The 18,814-nt window shown below is 45.5% G+C and overlaps 1 protein-coding gene across 28 annotated transcripts in view; it reads right to left on the bottom strand.

The window, feature by feature from the left end:
- Window positions 1-18,177, bottom strand: part of MAGI1 (membrane associated guanylate kinase, WW and PDZ domain containing 1) — a 338,357-nt gene extending 320,180 nt beyond the window's left edge. For 25 of the 28 annotated variants that reach the window (XM_017826864.1, XM_017826876.1, XM_017826855.1 and 22 more), the window contains exon 1: window positions 17,885-18,173. In XM_017826864.1, coding sequence (XP_017682353.1) covers window positions 17,885-18,173 — 289 coding nt within the window. Of the gene's footprint in view, window positions 1-17,884 lie in introns of all 28 variants that reach the window. The other 3 variants (XM_017826867.1, XM_017826866.1, XM_017826868.1) reach the window with 2 other exon arrangements.
- Between the last annotated feature and the right edge of the window lie 637 nt (window positions 18,178-18,814).

An 18,814-nucleotide genomic window follows, 5' to 3' on the forward strand; every position in this document is an offset into this window, starting at 1 on the left:
CATGGAATGGAGGATACAGCCACGGAGCTGCAGACACAACTGATTTCAGAGCTACAGAAGAAGCTGGCACAGACATTTGTTTATGAAAAGCTAAAAATTAAGTTTGACTTTAAAATAGCACAGCCACCAGTAACAGCTCAGAGGGTCACATTCTTCTTCCATCTCTGCCTCCTCCCTCTCTTTGCCCAGAGCTTTCCCAAACCAGTCTGCAAGCATGACAGGATTTCCCCACAAGGGAGGGCAGGCAGAAATCTGTGGCTGGGGAGCTGAAGGAATATGCTTATGAAGGGATGCTCAGCACTTCCTACAGCACCAGACACTTTTTTTTCCAAGACCAACACTGCAGTAGACACCACTCCTATCTGCAGCAGCTTGGTACACCAGATACTACGGTATTTCATGAAAATTTTAGGAGATGACTGCAGGTTCATGGTGCTCTAAAAGAGAGGCACACCTTCCCACTTCAGAGTACACCACTCTCCGTGTAGCTCTCCTTGTTCACCTCCTCTACCCCTGGAGCACACACCAGAGGAAAATATAAGATTTCAAGCTTTGCAAACCTCCAGCCTAAACCAACATCCTGTAAAACTACAAGTTAAAGGCAGGAACACTTCACTTCCAAACCACAAAGGCTGTAATGAGTGTGGGTTTAATTGGCTGGTACAAGAGCTGCACAGCCAGAATCAGCAGCTGGCAATGAAATCAGCCCTTCTGCACTGCAGATTGCTAAACTTTTGCCCTTGTCTGCAACGTGGTGTGTCACAGAAGCAATTCGGTATCCCTAAAAAGAATTACAAAATTATCTAAGAAAAATAAAGTGTTAGCCCAAAACTGGCAGTAGACTAAGTTTTTTCCCTAAAGTTTCTAGCTGTAGACTCTATAGGGATGAATTTCTTCTATGTGCATATATATATATAACATCCTCCATAAGAAACTTGTATATTTTAGGTATCACTTAAAATCTGGCCCTTTAGAGATACTGATTTTAAGAGGCTCAGTACATATTTAAAAACCTCATTATCTAGAATTAGAAATTAAGTTCTTTGAAAAATCAGTCCCAAATGACAGAAGTCTCTATGAAGTGATGATGGCACATTTCCTTGCTTCATTTATTTAATATATCATCCAGTTATTCACACATATGTCCAACTTCTCCCTTAGAGGTTTGCAAAGCACACAGCAAGTTAGTTTGCATCTAACTTCAGAACAGCCAGATTAGTAAGGAACAGGATTTTACAGCAAAGCTTTCCTTTCATCTGGGGCAAAAAGCTTTGAATCTCATAAAGCCAATGTAGTAAACTTTCAAGCCAAGGTATTTCACAGAGCTAGCTGGGGCTCATTGCTATCCCTTGATGGAGTTAATGGAAGTTTTATAGTTTACTTAAAACTACCTTGTTCCCAAACAAAGAAACGCACACGAGGCAGAGTAAAAATACATAAAAGATAATAACCCAAACCCCACACCAACAAGAACTTGAAAGTGATATGTTTATACGTCTTTTAATTCAAAAATCTAGGCTAACCTAAATAAAAGTAGTACACATGAGAAAAGTAAGACACAGTCTCATCCTGCAAGCAGCTGAGGAGTTGCTGTTGTCAGCCTCTTCCCACTGTAAGATCCCAGGCACTTGCACCCGATGGCTTCTGTCCTGGCTAAGGCAAAGCTGAGGCCAGAAGCTGGCATTGCTTTCAGGAGCGCAGCACTCAAGATGAAATGCAGAGCAGAATTTAAACTCCTTGGTTAGTTTAGTTACAGACCACAGGCATACAGTCCATGCCTTTCTGCTTTTACCTGCACAACTTTATTTTAAATTGGGCCTTGTCCCCAGGGCTCCATATTAAAGAAGTTGCTCATACAGCGAATCAAGAGTCAGAAGCTTTGGACGTGTCAGGACAAATCCCACCAAATGTAAATTGGTGTAATATACAGATTTATGCTCGCTTACATGGCACTAGAAAGGGAAAGGCAGTAATTCAAACTGCTACACAGGCTCTCAACAACAGTGATGATAAGCACTGCTTTTTTAAGACTGAAAGGAGGTTCTGGGGAAGGAAGATAAATCAAAACATGTCATCTTTGAAAGGGGAGCAATGCAGGAGCTAAGCCCCAGTGGCTCCACAAACACCCATCTCTTCCCAGGAAAATGCGCTTTGGTGTTATTCAGTGCTTAAGTTTTGCAACAGTTTTCATTCTAGTTAAAATTGCATGAGGGTTCATTAACTTTAATGCTGTGTGATTTGCCGTGCCCATACCTAGGAACCCTGCAAGCATACACATGTTGGCAGAGGGACGAGTCCCTGCTCACACAGCCCTGCAGCCTCCTCCTGCCCCAAAAACAGGCCACAGCAGGACACTCACTGCCTTTGCTGCCATTAGACCTGACCTTGCCAACATCCAGCAGCTGCCCCAGGACCCATACCCCCAGCTAAGCACCCTGGCATCACTCATCCTGCAAAAGCCACCAGCAGGGATGGGGAACAAAGCAGGATGGAGCCCCTTCCAAACACTGAGGCTGAGGCAGAGCCTGTGTCTGTCCACCCTCTCAGACTGTGCAAGTTCACACAGAATGTGGGTCTGTATTCTCTAAAAATCAAGACACACACCCCCAAAAAAACCCTCAACATTTTGCTGGTATGTCAATTATGACAAATGCTGCTGATCAGGGACCTGCATCCATGAGCTCAATGTGCATTTTAAAGGCATTTGCTCTTACATTTTGGTGCATTCTCTTGATCTGAGATATTAAATCAAACACAGAGAGCTCATTTTTTCTCCACACAAGTAACAAGGGGGATTATTAGCACACCTCCAGTGGAATATTAACTCCAGTGTTTTGCTCGGAAGAGGCTGCCTTTAATCTGGATTGTGATTGGAGAGCAGGAAAGAAAAAAGGTCAGAGTAAACACAGCACCACTATTAAATGGGTTAATAATCAACCACAGGGATGTAACTGTGGGAACACGACAGCAACCCAGCACTGCCTGTGACAATGCTGGCTGCTGGACAAGCAGAAAGTGATCCAGACCCCTTGCAAGAGGAAAGGGACTAAAGCTCTCACTTTGTTACATAATTAAGAAGCTGGTTCTGAAATAGGTATCTGTATCTGCAGGGTATTTTGGGCTGCACTGATTTTATTGGCCAGAGACAAAACAGCCAGCAAGGCAGGTTTAATATCCATTAAAAAAATATTTTATTCCTGATATCAGGGAGCTCTGCACGATTCAGAACAGGATCAGACATTTCTTCACATAACAAGAGCCGAAGGCGGCATCCGATATTCCACAAAAGACAACAAACACTACAAACAAGGTGCATAAAGCCTCCAGCTTCCAGGCATAAACTGCCCTCTGCCTACAAGAGATCAGGACACTCTCTCAGGAACAAGTTATTCTTCCCAGCAGATGCCTGTTTCTAATGCTATTTTCTAAAACAGATTATATCAACCAGTATTTGCATCAGGAAAGCAACTGAGAGGATGGCTCACCTGAATCTGCTCTGACACATCCTCCACAAAAGAAAACAGCATCCAGCACAAGGTAAATTTCCCAAACCACTCACGAAAAGGAAAACAAAAACAGAACCCAGAAAATTTGTAACTGTTACTTTATTTAAATACCACTTCAGAGGAAAAAGGCAACACTGTAGCAAAACGTTAAATATCAACAAATAAATGGCTACAAAAGAAAGTCAAAATATCACACCGGGTCCAAACCTGCCACAAACGAAGGGATCATAGCAGATAAAACACAAAAAGTATTAAGAGAAAAGAGAGTAAAAATAGAAATGCCAGGATATGACATGCCTTCAAGTTATAGAAAAAGCATCTGGATTGTCCTCAAATCCCCTCCTGACTGCTGTCTAACTCGGTAATCATCCCTCTTGAGCAACAGGGTTGTCTCAAGCAGAGCAATGGGGCAATGCCGATTCCCTTTCATCTGATGCCATTCGGGACAAAGCACCTTCCAGTCAGACAGGGAACAGTTTGTGCCCTGGATATCACAGACCTGGGCGCAGCCCACAGCCTGCCTTGCAGCCAGGGCTGGAGGACACTGGTGGACATGCACTCGACCTGCTCAGGGCCCTGGGGACGGACCCACCTCCAGCCACAGGACCTGCAGCAGGGCCACCAAAAAGCAGCTCTGCAAACTCATACACTGGTGCAACCCACTGCAGGCAAAAGGAAGAGCACAGGAAGCCTCACCTCGGCCTGCCAAGGTTTCAGAAATATAATTCCCACCTTATTTTCAGAGCCTGACATTTACTGAGCATTGCTAAGGAGATTCACTTCTCTTCTGCACCCTCTCCTTTCACAAGCCCAGATGCAAGGCTTGGCAATACATCCTCATGGGATACACACCACACAGGGTGCTGCTCTGTGCAGGGCCACCTGAGCACAGTGACAACTTGAAATCTTTCTTTAATAAAAATAAAAAAAAAAAAAAAAAGAGGCAAAAAGCCTTTTCAACTGAGCAAATCTTAGTTTTACAGCAGTTACAGCCAGCTGCGTGCTCTGTATCTGGTACCTGCCATGCATGTTCTTTGCTACAGTGACAGCTACAGAGAAGTAGTTGAAAATGTTTAAGCAAAAGATGTTTTGGCATTTTGTGAAGCATTAACACCGCTCAACGCTTTTAAAGGACATTACAACAACTTGGCTGTGGATACAGACTTTACAGCTTAAATTATGGATTTTGTAATGCTCTGAACATCACTTCTAAAAAGCAAACACATTGGAGTGTGCTTCCTCTGCTCTCTCCATGATCCCCAGAGTCTGAACCAGATAGATATTTGACTTTCCTTGGCTAAGCTAAGCTAAGGCGGGGGGAAATCCAATTCAATAGAAAGTTGAGGAAAACATAAACCCCAGCAGCTGCATGAGAAAATTACATGAAGTCCAAAGACACCGAGTGTGAGCCTTAGGACAGAGAAACAGTCAGGCAAGTGCACAAATGCCTTCCACGTGTTCTGGGTGGAAAGAAACTGAATTTTTTAAAGACTAACATGGAAACTGCTTTAAGCAATTTGTCATTTTCAATAGAGGTTCTGCAGTAAAAGAGAGATTTCGACAAGTTAAACAACTTCCTACTGGAATGGCTGCATGCAATGTTTAAACTACCTCTTGCAGACTCCTTAGAAAAGGAATATTTCTAATTTTGCCATTCAGGAAGACTTTGAAATGTCACTGCTGTTTGATTTGACCAGTGAAGAGGAAATGCAGGGTTAAGAGAAGGGGAAAACAATGCAAATACCATTCTGTATTTTTTTTAACTCAGTTTCAGGCATCTTGGTGAACCATCACTAAGAATTGGGAAGATTGCTTTTTTACCTCCAAGAGGGGAAAGCTTCAAACATATTTTCTGTGAATATTACAGCTTAAAGCTCATCTGGATATTACAAGGCATCGATGTGCAATATCACCTCATAGAGAGCTGAGTCTGAGAGCATCTTTTTGCTAAACTTGAGATAGAAACAATGTTTTTATGGCAAAAAGGCCTCTGAACACGATCCACTGCAATGCATAATAATGCTGAGGTCTCTTCTACATGAGGGACTTTGAGGAAAACTAAATAGGCATTAAATATTCCCCACTGTTCCTGCTACTGGTTCAGACAGCTATCAGCATTCAGCAGTGCTGCTGCTGTGTCCAAATACATGAAAGGTCTGTCCTTTAGAGGCCTTGATGAAGTTTTGTTTATCAGTTGGTGATGCTTATCTAATCACCAACTGGGAAGGCTTTGCTCAGCCCGAGCTCAGGGAGGAGCAGGATCCGCCTGACAAAGCCCACAGGTTGCTGGGGAGATGCTCGAGGTTTACAAAAATGGAGCAACCAGAGTAGAACAGCAGCAAAAGTCATCTGGGTGACCTATCATTTGTAAAATCTACCTCCACCTGCAACCAACACAGGAAAAGAGGAACACCAGCTTTAATTAAAGTCTGTGAGATTGCTCAAAAAGTCCCTAACTTTTTAAAGAAAAGTTTTGAACTTTCCCATTGAGCACACACCCCAGGCCTGGAGGGCAGGAGGTGCTGCAGGCAGCAGAAACACTCTTTGTCAGAAATCCAGCACATCCTGAGTCAAGCAGCTGATGGAACCTTCCCTGCCAACTCAATTGCACCGTGGAAAAATGCTTGTACTCCCTGCCAGGGGCAAGATCCCATCCGGGATCTGCTACAGCAGACGCTGTACTGAACGAGAGTAGAATACTGGAAATAAAAGCTAACTGTGGCCAGCCAGTTTGGGAGCCAAGGTTTCCTTGTTTTCCTCAGAGGGAGAGCAGGCAGCATCAACACAGCAAGATGCAATGACAACTCAGCCACTTGGTCTCAGGAGTCAAACCAGCACAGAGCACAGCAGGCCCTGGCAGGAGGCAGATGACCAGGCTGAGTTACGCATCAGCTGCACTAAATCAATTTGAAATAGGTTTTGGTTAATCCGCTGCAGCCTTTTAATGTTGGGATTGTGACAACTTGCCCGGCTTTTTAGGCAAACAGCAATTTCCACACTGGTTTAGGCAAGCCTCAGTGCTGATTATAGCATCTTTCACAGACAGATACAAAAAGCCCTCTGCAATGTATTACGTTAGTACATGCTTAAATTTAAGCACTCTCATTTTTACTGGGGCTTTTCTCATGTGTAACAACTTCAGCAGATCCAAATTTACCAGTCTGCAATGGGACAAAGATATCCTATCCTAGCTCAGAACTGTGTAAAAAAAACCCTTCGTATTTAGGTCTTGGAAAAACTGATACGTGTGTATTTCTAGCATCAACTATTAGAACTGGAAAATTGGCAACAGAAAACAAAAATAAATGGAAAAGCCACCTTGGGTAGTCCCTGAGTCATCTCTTTTGCAGATAAAAATTTCAGCCTTTGACATGTTTTACAAGCACAAAGTAAAAAAAACCTATAGGGTATTTTATGGAAGTACTGTCATGGCAAAGCTCCACCTGAGCAGGACAGCCCGGCACTGCAGAAAGGAGCTGCTTCAGTTGAAGTAATTTATCCTTTTTCTCTGTTTTAATGCAGATCTGGGAAGCAGTAGGGCCCCACAGAACAGCAACAGGGAGCCAAGATTTGTAGGTCCACAGCCTTGTCACAAGCATCTCAACTGAGCCACACAGCTTTTGTGCTTGGCTTTCCCCCTCCTCACATCACTCGGGGTCCTTTTAGCTCTCACCCTTCCCCTGTAAGCATCCAGGCAGGGACAACTCCCTTGCATCCATGCACTGCCTGGCACAAGAGGGCCCCACACTTTATCACACTTGAAATATTGCCATCATGCAGCCAAGTATTCACCACTTCTCCCATCCTCATTAAGGAATGACCTTGTGTTAAAGTGTAACTGCCACCTGCCTCTGGAATGAGGGAGCTAAATGACACTTTATTGCCTTTGAAATGCCAGAGATCTCTGTGCATGGTGAAACTGGGCACCTTTCCCAGATAAAGTTTAAGGTGTGCTCTAGTTTTCCCTCCTGCACTTGTGAAATGACTCAGAGGGGCCAGACAAAGGTCTAGAGAGCAGCTGCCCCCAGCATTTGCCAGGAAAAGGGAACCTGGATCTTCTTCAGCAGCTGCATCGCATAACCCAAAAGCAAGTGAGGTCTCATGGGCGAGCTGTCTCTCAAAACTAACATGTTCCTGCAGATGATTTACAGGACAAGTATCACCGAAACAGTTTCACCACAGAAACACCACAATAGTGAATTTAAATGTTCTTACAGGATCAGAGGCTGCCTGTGCATCTCGTGGTGAGGTAATGGGCATGGGAACTGTACTCAGCCATAATGGTGGTGGTTTCATACTCTTCAGCTTTCAAATAGCTGTTCCAACAAAAAATGTTACCACTTATGGTGAAATCTATGGCTCTGGCTTTTTAACAACCTGAGCTGCCAAGATCACGGGATTAGTTTTCATTAAATAGGGAAAAATAAAGAGACAAGAAGAAGAGATTCTGGAACTTTTCACTCAAGCAGCATTTGACAATATGAATGTTAAAGTGAAAAAGTTAAAATATATATATATATTCGTTTATACACACCACTCACATATTCTAAGAGTCTCACCCAAGAATTCAAACTATTTTGATAGGTGACACAATATTTTCACAAGTTCCTCCTCTTAAACTGGGTGCAGATGTGCATAGATATAAAACTTTTCCCTATAAGTAACCTCACTGAGCAGCCAACCCTCAGACCAGCACAGCCCTGATATCCCCAACGCCCATCTGGATTTTGCCCGGAGCAGTTCCGTGCCTCTCACGGAAAGCCAGGCACAGACACTACTGGGGGTGCAACTGCCTTGCTCCACCTGTAGCAAACAAAGCTTCCTGCAACATGAGGGATTTATATAGACTGTGGTTTAGTTAAGATAAAAATACCTCCACGTGAAACCAGGTGAACAATCTCAGCACGCCTGTACCTTGTCACCAAAAAAAAAAAAAAAAAAAGGGAAAGCAAGAACATGGGATAATACAGCTATGGCACATGTATAAAAGCATTTGTCAGCTCAGATCTCCATTTGGAAACGGGCTGATTAATAACAGCAGACAGACAGTAGGTGACAGGGAGGACTCCACAGTGCACACAGACTACACAAAAGTTAACAAAACACTGTATAGCATTGCTAAGCAAGTTTGGTATTTGCACATAAAACTAACACGCAACATTTGCTGTGGTACCAGCAGAAGACAATCTAACAACAACAAAGCAAGCCATCCCCTCCCAATAAGCAAACAACTTACTGATTTTATTCAGAAACAACTGACTCCGAGATCCTCAGAGTCCCTGCTGTGCAGGCAGCAGAGCCTCCAGACATGCTCATGCAGCCAGGCTGCTGCTGCTCCTCTCAACCACAACCAGAGCACATTAAAAAGATACTCTATATTAGTCACTTCATTGTTTAAGGAAAAATGCATACCAGGGAAAAGAGAAAGACATGATTCTTTGTTTTGCATCAGACTAATTTTTATTTCACCCTCAGGACAGGGAGAGAACAAAGCTTGTCCTGGACCGGTGGCTGCCAAAGCCCCATCAAGGCGTCCTGTCCCTCAGCGCCTTCCCCAGGCACCAGCATTGCAAAGGGGGGACTCAACCTGGAGACAAGAGTGTCCCCAAATTCAGCCACACTGCAGACTTTTCCTCCCTGCCCTGGCTCCCTGGGGATGAGCTCCCCTGGGGCTGTGCTACACGTCCCCCATCTTCCCTGCACTGTGCAGGGGAGCTGTGTGGCTGTCCTGGAGGAGCAGGAGTAAGTTTAGGCACCACATCCTAACAGGATATTTAACAGCAAAGCTGCATCACAGGGTCACAGAATCCTCCAGGTTCTAAGGAACCATAAGGATCATCCAGTTCCAACACTCCCCCCGCTGTGGGCAGAGTCACCTTCCACTAGCCCAGGTGGCTCAGGGCTCTGTCCAGCCTGGCCTTGGACACTTCCAGGGATGGGGCAGCTACAGCTTCCCTGGGCAACCTGTGCCAGTGCTTCATCACCCTCACAGTGAAGAATTTCTTCCTTATATCTAATCTAACCCTGCCCTCTTTCAGATTAAAGCCATTCCCCCTTGTTTTATCAGTACATGCCCTTGTAAAAAGTCCCTCTCCAGCTCTCTAGTAAGCCCAGAACAAGAAGATAGGTGAGCTGAACTGCTCTGGAACTGGGGTCTGCCACCAGCTGGAAAGACAGCCATGCTCCTGACTGGTCCTGCAGAAAGGACTCAGTTGCCTCTACTTTTAGAGATGGCCTTAGTAACAAACCCAGTAGTGACCAGGAAAACCCTTGCTCAACTCAATGCTTTTGGTATCATTTATGTATCTCCTGCCACCCATCTCTCTCCACCTCCTCCAGCCATCATCCCTGGCTTCCCACAAGGCTCCAGAGAATTGCTCCTCTGCAGGTCCAAGCCCCAGGAGCACCCACCAGTATCCCTGCCATTTAAATTGCTAATTGTGAGTTCTAGTTGCATCTTTGGGAAAGCAGGAGGATGGCCATGTTCCTTGCTATTTTTAAGAAAAGTCTTTTCACAGTTATTCTGCAGCCCAGGTCCTCACCTGTCCAGTTCAGCCTGTTTGGGAGGTAACTCTCCTCTCTCTTATGCATCCAAAAAAATCCGAGACATCTGTGTCTGTCATCAGTTTGGACTAACACCCACTTAGTGCAGGATCTGCATCACTGGAATAAGACAGGTTGAACATCAAAGTTAGGGTTTTTTGAAAGTACACAGTATCTGCACAGCTTTGTTTGTGTTGAGGGAGTGGCTGGATTTTAGGCAGCTTCTTTCTCAAAGGCTTTTTGTTAATAACTAAATGAAAAACCCAGAGCTGAGGTTTTCCCCTTAAAGAACAAGCCACTGACATTAAGGATATGAAGAAAAATCAGCCTCTTCCCAACCTAATTGTACTGAGGCACTGACTTCAGGGTTCCAAAATTACAGATGTATAATCCAAGACAATGAACTCTTTACTGAAGGATTAGCAAACCATGCAAAACTGATTCCTTATTCAAATGCCTTGCAATTGTAAGGGCATCTGTTCCACTTTGCAAGTCATCCCAAAGGCTTTGTTTGTTTTTATTTCCTGTTCCATTACGAAGACAGAGCACTTTGCGTTATTTTCACACTGTGTAATAAGCGCTATTGTTTAGTCTGATAGGGGACAGTCAATGAAACTCAAAAAATATTTTTAAAAAACCTTATTTTTCTTTTAAGTTATGATACAAGCCCTGTCAACTATAAAAACTGGAACTGCTCTTAGTCAAAAGACAAGAATGTAACCCAAAACATCAGGACCTGAAAAAAAATTATTTTGTTTCTCCAAGGTCTACTAGGGGCAGCTGAAAAAAAAAAGAAGAATTTATGCAGGTTTAAATAATATTACTAACACAAAACAGTTCAGCACAAATGATGCCAGAATCAGGACTGGGGATTAGCAGAGAGCATGGTGCCATCGTTCCAGCCTGCAGCAGCAGAATAGCTCTGGAAACCATTTAAAATGTCACAAGAGGGAGGATGGATGGAGTGTCTGACCTTCGGGAACTGAAGGGTGGATCTCAACTAAAATATCCCAGTTACTCTGAGCCTTGCTGCTCCTGCAGGGCCAAGAGAGATGCTGGCCCACCTATTTGGTTCAGAAGGAAAAGCAGAAAATTAAATTAAAGGAAAAAAAGTAATAAAAAAAAATGTCCCCATCTGCCAACATACCAGCCCAATGTAAAAGCTGCCAAACTGCTCTGGAAACAGGCAGCCTCTTCCACAGCCCTCCCTCAGATCAGTAGATAACAAATTCTGGATGATATCCCAGGCACAGGCTTGTTTCCCAACACCAGATCCTCGCAGGAAACCCCAAACTTAAACCACCAAAGGCACTGATTCCGTGGATCTCTCCGGGCCGCCGGCTCCAAGCCTTTACCTGTCAAACTGCCACGACAGCTACGCCAAGGCAAGCTGCACGAGACTGAAATACAAACCGAGAAAACAAAGTATCGAGTGTCAACAGAGACAGAGAAAATGATGATAGTGGTGGAAACGATGTTTGTGCAGGAGCTGGTCCTGCACGCTCAGCAGCGCTGTCACTCAGCGCCGAGGAGATGCTTTTCCCCGTCCTGCCAGCGATGCCTCGGGTGACAGAGCTAAGATCTTCACAGATCACAGGCAGGATGACCCATCCCTGTGCCCTTGGTGCAAAAAGGTCACTTCATACTCAGTTTCTAAAAGGCAAAAATAAATCTTGTCCACGGCTGAGCTACAGAAAAACTCTGGAGAAATAAGGACCAGGAGGATCTGTATTTTGATGCTCCAGGAATTGGGACATGGAGCTGGAAGGAGCTCAGACAGGATGAAGAGGTCTGAGTACCAGCTCCCCGAGTACCACTGAGTGCCCATTGGAAGGATCCCTGCCTTCAGCTAACATTTTGTCTCAAATTTTTCATAGTCCTTTTCAAAGTCATGGCACTTGCTCCTACAGAACCACTACTCTGTGCTTTTCACCAAGAAATTTAAGTCACTTGAAGCACAGAAAGATCAAAACCAAATGCCTTGATTTACGAGTTCCATTCAAAGCCAGAGGAAGTGTAAAAAAAAAAAAAAACCACCAAACACCTGAAATAACTAGCAAGCATAGCTTGTGTCTGGAGTTAAGTAAAGGAATGTAAATAAAAAACTTGGTCAATTATTTTAAAAAAACCTCAAGAGTGGTCCCAAGGATCCTACCCTTCCCCACAGCCCAGACCTTGCTAATGCAACAGAAAAAGCCCTTGAGGTAGCAGCATCTTCTCAGCTTCCACATTACCTTCAAAGTGAGCCATGCTGAAATCTAATGAGTGAGAGCCCAAATCATCAATTCTGCACAGCCACAAAAGTGCTACTCTGAATATCTTTACACCTTAATGTAGCTGCCCTGGGGCAAATGTTTCCCTGTGCATGCATAGGCTGCCAAAGGAGTAAGTGTAATTCTCAGGCATCAGATAAAGAGATACAGAAACAGCCAGAAGAGATGCATGAACGATCACAGCCTGACCTGAACCAGAGAAAAATGACAATCCCAAACCCAGGAACAGCAGTGAGCTGGTTTGGCTTTCAAACCTGTTATAAAAAGTTCTTAAATTTCTAACATGGAAGATGAATTTTAAATCTCATGATAGCAGGTCAATAATTCACTCATACAGGAGTTGTAACTCAGTCTTAAAAACACAGAACAACACGCAGGATGGTGTTAACATCTTATTTTGCAATGATGTTGAATGACTGTTCATAATTAGACTATAATTGTGATTTAATTGCTCTGTGATCTGACTGGTCATAAAGAGGGAACCAGGAGTCCCATCTCAATGGGTGGAAAGATTAACTTTATTGTGGAAAGCATAATCCCATTTCATGCCATTAAAAGGATCGTATTAATTCCTGGAAATTTTTATAACAGCCAAGATGTGGCTCTTGGGCTCTAACATCCATCTCTGGGGTGCTACCTTGTGGCACCGGAGAGGATGGATGACTGGTTTGCCACAAGCAGGGTCAGCTTCTAAATCCTGACAGGTACTACACTGTAAATTCAGGCACAGTAAAGATAAGGTCTTCCTCATGGCAGTATTTTAATACAAGATATACACACTTCACAACTACTAAATGCAGTACTACTTTAAAGAAACAAGATTACTGATTTGTAGCAAAGCATGTTCAAAGTGAGACAAAAAGAGACTGTCTTCTTTTATTTTACATTTCAGTAGTGACTAGTCCAACGGTCACCCAGCAGGTTAGAGTTGAAAACAGGCCTTATAAATCTAAAATGCATGAACATCACCCAAGTTTTCAGCTGGCAAATCTTTCTCTCCCCTTCAAATCCACTTGGGTCCTGAAAGAATTCGGGTCAGATGGAAAAACGACTCACAGAATTCACCGTGCAAGTGACTGGCACTCAGCAGGCAAAGACTGAAGGCACTTTTTGGAGCTCATGCGTGACACTGCAGAGGTACACTGGGAACAGCAAGAGCTCACTCTCTAAACAGCCTCTCCCTTCGCTGGCCCAGAGGCAGCTGCCTGCATATCAAACCCGAGCTCAGCTCCATCCCAGGGCAGCACACAGGCACCAGCCCTCACTGCGGGGCTCAGCAACGCCAGGCACCAGCACTTAGCGTGGGATGTTCAGCATCACCACTTACAAAGTGACACTCTGCTTCTCTGTGTTTGCTAAACCACTGAACACACAGGAATTTACAGATGCATCAACTTTTCCTTCTTTTTTTTTCTTTTTTTTTTTTTTTAAATAATGTTTTACAAAAAGAAAACTTCCAAAACCAAACAGGAATTATCTCACAAGCTCTCTCAGGAAAATAAAAGGAAAAGATCCAAATACCAGCTCACACAAACTTTTTGAAAGTAGCTGGTTTTGTTCACATTAGTATACATAACTGAGTTTAACATCTCATGTATAGCAGATGCCAGCCTGACATTGAAGCATTGAGTCACTGCACTGTATTTCAGAATTTATCTTAGGGTCAAGTTAATGTTTGAAAAGAAACAAATGCAGCTGATAGCGCTGGGTAAACAGTGACTGTTTCTGTTTGGGATCACGCCTGCTCCTGTTTGCCCTGTACAGGGCTAAAAAAACCCCCCACAAACTCCCTCAACTCCTCCTTACTGTGGGATCACCCCAGCTGCAAAGTCCTACAAAAATTATTAATTGCATAAACTGCTCTCAGCACCTCCTGGTTTCAAAGCAATTGGTCATTTAGACATTGGGATCTTGAGACTTTTTAGGGAAGCAAAGCACTGAAATGAGAACTAAAAAAAAAAAAAAAAAAAAAATTTAAAAATAAGTGTACAAACATATTAACTTTGACAGTTTCCCATACCAAGCATCTGGCTTGGTATGATTTACCACAGCTCATCGAAGCAAAAAGCAAAACGAATAAAAGGCTGCAACTGGAAATCTCTCTGAACATGCCCATCTCTCAATGAGGGAGAATGAAAACCCAAATATCTTGTCTCAAACAAATCAGAGTCTACGTTTTATATATACAGCCTTAATTCTTCCATTGTGGAGAACAGCACAATAAACTTCTGTTCTGTTGTGCTGGACTCTGTTAACAAAGATCCATGAGAGGAAACAGTGTGCCTGATTTTATAACTGATTTATCAGTTTTAAGCTTCAGTTTATCCAAGTGAGCTATATTGAAAAATGTGAAGTGTATTCAAGGAAGATACAATTTTCACAATATAGCCAAGAAATCGCTGTGTTAAGGCAATGTCAGCTTTACACAAGAATATGTGAGACAACTGCTCCTATAATTCAATCTATTAATTCCATACTCTCAGACCAAGTAATAATAAGTATGCATTTATTAACTGCACAGGACTTAATTGACAAATTCGTCAGAATTTAGGCACAGATGTAAGATGGAAACAGTCAGTCATAAAAGCACTACATGTTAACTGAGGTTTTTTCGCACATTTGATAGTTCTGAAAGTTACTAAGATACATGGGAGCAGATTCTTCCTCTCTCTGCCCAAAACCAGGCAACTATAATGGTACAGTTTTTTTCTCAATCACAATACCAAAAAAAGGTTGTATGCCGGGAAAAGAAAGGGAAAGCTTCATTAAAGTCATTTGGCTTTCTTCACTCTTTTTAACGGGGTAAGTGAAGGACCAAGAAATCCCATATGAGCAGTATTCAATACCAGTACTCCCATTAAGAGAATTCATATAGGTTCCCCCTTTTTGTGGGAACCTACTCAAACATACCACTAACAAAGGCAAGAAAAGCCATTGCACGTGAACCTCTAAGTCTATAAACCCTGGTTTAATGATAAAGCCCAGGCCCAGCCTATTCTACCTACATTTCACATCCCAGTCTCTTCTCTTTCACTAAGTGCAAGGTCAGAACAGTTGTTTTCTCTGTTCACGCTTACAGATGACTGACTTACTTATAGTGAATTTCCTGTTTTTCCAGCCTTGTAAATGTCATACAAAACAGACAAAGCAATAAAACATATACATTTCCAGGCTAATATTGCCCTAGCACTTCAGCATCAGTCAATTAGGCACTAAGAACTGTGAGGAGGAGGAGAATCAGAGTTGAAAACAATCTTATCTGCACACTCCTTTGCTGTCTGCTCTAGTGCCACACACTTCCTATTGAATGACAGTTGCTATCCCCATAATGAGATTTTTAATCAACACAGAACTAATGCATTTTAATTAAAATACTCTCTTTTTTTACTCTTATGATCCTGATCCACGAGGAAAACTCTTGCTCTGCACAGAGCAGCACTCAGATGCCAGGCTATCCTTGACAGGAACTGCTTTCCAGACCACAAAAATATTTAATGATTTAAAAAACCCCAAATATTTATTTCTATTCTACATTCTTGGCTGATAAAGCACTAAAAAAAAATATGTGGAAAGAAAAAAAAAAAAAAAGAAAGGAAACTACAATCCTACCAGGTGCTTGGTTCTTGGCTCTAGATGAGAATGATACAAGGTTCAAGTGCCTGCCCTGACTTCCAGCAGGGTTTTTCAGGTAAACACAACCAATATGCTAAAACTCAGCTCTCTGTCCCTTCTTTTGATCAGCTGAGACACATATACCACCACGTACTGTCATTTGCAGTATATTCCCAGGACATGTTTTTATTTACATTAACTCGTGTTTCCAAAATAACAAAAAGTTTGATCACAAATTGCTTGGTCGGGAAGGGCTTTTTTTATGCACCTTCCTTCATCCACCAACACCGATCACATTGCAACACCACAAGCTTTATTTTAACACTTCTGCTAAAACAATCAGCATGTAAAAAAAAAAAAACAACTCTGCCTAATTTCCTCATACTTTTCTTCATGCTTTTCTCCCCCTCCCGCCTGGGCAGGGAAAACAGCAGGCTTGGTTTCCCTTCCCACTTCTCAGTGAAGCAGAGGGAACGCAGCAGGGAAAATACACATTTGCTTAAAGAAAACTATTTTTGTTGGGAGTTTGACACTGTTTGCTGGAATATTTCTACTGAGTCTTGGAAAGGAATAAATAATAGCTGTGCTTTGGTAGATCAGCTCTGGGGCAGGTGGCAGAGGGGGCCTGCAGAGCCACAGCTCAGCTCCTCTCAGACACCCCAGCACTGCGACCTGCTCTGGCACTGGAGGTTTGAAGGATGGCTGTGAAACAAGTGCCTGCAGTCCTTCAGCTCATCAGTGAGCCCAGGGACAAGACTTCAGGTGACAGTCTTGCCAGCTGGCCATAAATTTTGTCTGCAGTGACCAGCTGGGTTGAACCAAGCACAGAAAAAAAAAAAAAAAAACAAAACAACATCTCACACCAAAAGCTGCAGCAAAAACTCCAACTTTGGGATGCAAACGTGTGGATGACAAACTTTCCCCTAAGGAATCTCTTGGGCGACACAAAGAAAACTTCCCTTCCTTCCTCCACTTGGAGCTGACCTCGGGATGCTCCTTTGCCTCACACAGCCCCCGGTGTCCGACTGCAGTCCTGCTCATCCTGCCCATCCAATCAGCCTCGGTGGCTTCAGCAGCACCAAGTTTCCTGGCACTAAACTCGAATCCTGCCCTGGAAATCACAAGCCCATTAGCCAAGCCTGTCAGCTAACCTGTTGAGCGACTGTTGAGTGTACACGGATGTGAAGTGGCTTTTTTTTAATCCAGCATGGGAGGACTCTTCCTTATCCTCTTCCCCAGCCAAATCGGAGAGCTACCTGTGCATGCTTTCACCCGTGCACTGCAGGGCAGCACGGTTGTGCCCTCACCAGCCCACCAGGGCAAATCGGGGGCGGGGGGAAAGGGAAACCTGAGCTGCCTTTCAGCCAGGGAGGGAAGATGCAGGAGGGTCCAAGCTTTTCCTTCCCACGCCGGCAGCAGGCAAACACACGCTGCACTTTCTGAACAAGACTCCAGTTATCACCGAGCAGTTCCAAAGGATGCTCAGCTGCTGGAGGAGAGGATTTCTGCCACATTCCCCCAGATGTGGAGTATCCTCAGCCTCTCCAGAGGTCAGCCGGACACCGGGCTTCCCCCGACACGCGTGGGTGCCCCACAGGGAGCGCTGACGGCTCCTTTGGGAAAGTCTCACGCAATTGCTCACTGTGCTTAACGCAGGGCAGGGAACTGCGGGGCGGCTGCAGACGGGCTCAGGACGATGAGCTTCATCATCGTCATCATCGGGACGATGATGCCTGAGCATCAGTGCCCCCGCAAAAGGTGCGCACACGGGTGGGTGCACTTAAACCCTCGCTGCGCGACTCTGCCGGGGCCCTGCGCTGTCCCGGAGGGCTGATGCTGGACCGCACTCGCCCCTGGCCACCCAGCACCGCAGCAGCGGCCCGGCACCCCCACGGGCAGCGCCGAGCGGATCCCCCCGTCCCGCCCCGTCTCCCCGCGGCCCCCTCGCACCTTGTCGGACGGCTTTCACCACGATGGGGTCCTTGCAGCTCCGGATCACCTCCAGCACGTCGTAGCGCGGCAGCCCCGAGACGCGGACCCCCTGCACCTCCAGCAGCAGCTCCCCCTCGCTCAGCGCCGCCTCGCCGTCCCCCGCCGTCGCCGCGCCCGCGTAGGGGAACTCGCCGTGCTCCGCTCCGCCGAGCAGCGCGAAGCCCAGCTGTCCGCCGGGCCCGCGGGTCAGCGCGCACTGCCGCACCCGGCTGGACCAGTGGTTCTTCTTCTGCACGACCCGCGACATGGCGCTGCGCGACCCTCCGCGCCCGCGGGGCGCGCTCGGCAGGTGCGCGGGGACGGGGGGACGGGGGGGGGGCGCGGACCCGCCGCCCCGCTCAGGCCATCGCCGCCCGCACCGCCCCGCGCCCGCGGAGGGCGCGCACCGCCTCCCGCCCGCCCCGCTCCCCTCTTATTAAAAATAAATAAATAAAAAATTAAAAAAAAATACAAAAATTAAAAAGCGCCGGGGAAAAAAAAAAAAAAAGAAAATGCAAATCCGGCAGCCGCGCGGGTGTCGCCGCCTCCTCCTCTCTCCGCGGGGCGCGGAGCCCTTTTTGGGGTGGGGTGGGGGGCGATACAAAGAAAGCGCCGCTTGTTTTGTTCCAGTTCGGTCCGTCCCGCTCCGCCGCGCTCCGCGCCGCCAGCGCAGGCGCCCTGGCACGGCCCGCCCCGGCACGGCCCGGCCCCCGCCCGCTCCCCGCCCCCGGCACGGCACGGCCGCACCGCCTCCTCCCCGCGACCACCGACAACTTTCCCGACGGGAAAAGTCCGTGCCGGCGTCCCCCCGGGGCGGTGGCGAGAGTGAACCCCCCCGGCAGGGAGAACCCCCTCTGCGAGAGGCGCCGGGGGCGCGGCTACTCTGCTCCGGGTATTACTCCCCCGGAG

The sequence above is a fragment of the Lepidothrix coronata genome, unplaced genomic scaffold (genome assembly GCF_001604755.1).
Source record: "Lepidothrix coronata isolate B3197 unplaced genomic scaffold, Lepidothrix_coronata-1.0 Scaffold131, whole genome shotgun sequence".
Lineage (NCBI taxonomy): Eukaryota > Metazoa > Chordata > Aves > Passeriformes > Pipridae > Lepidothrix > Lepidothrix coronata.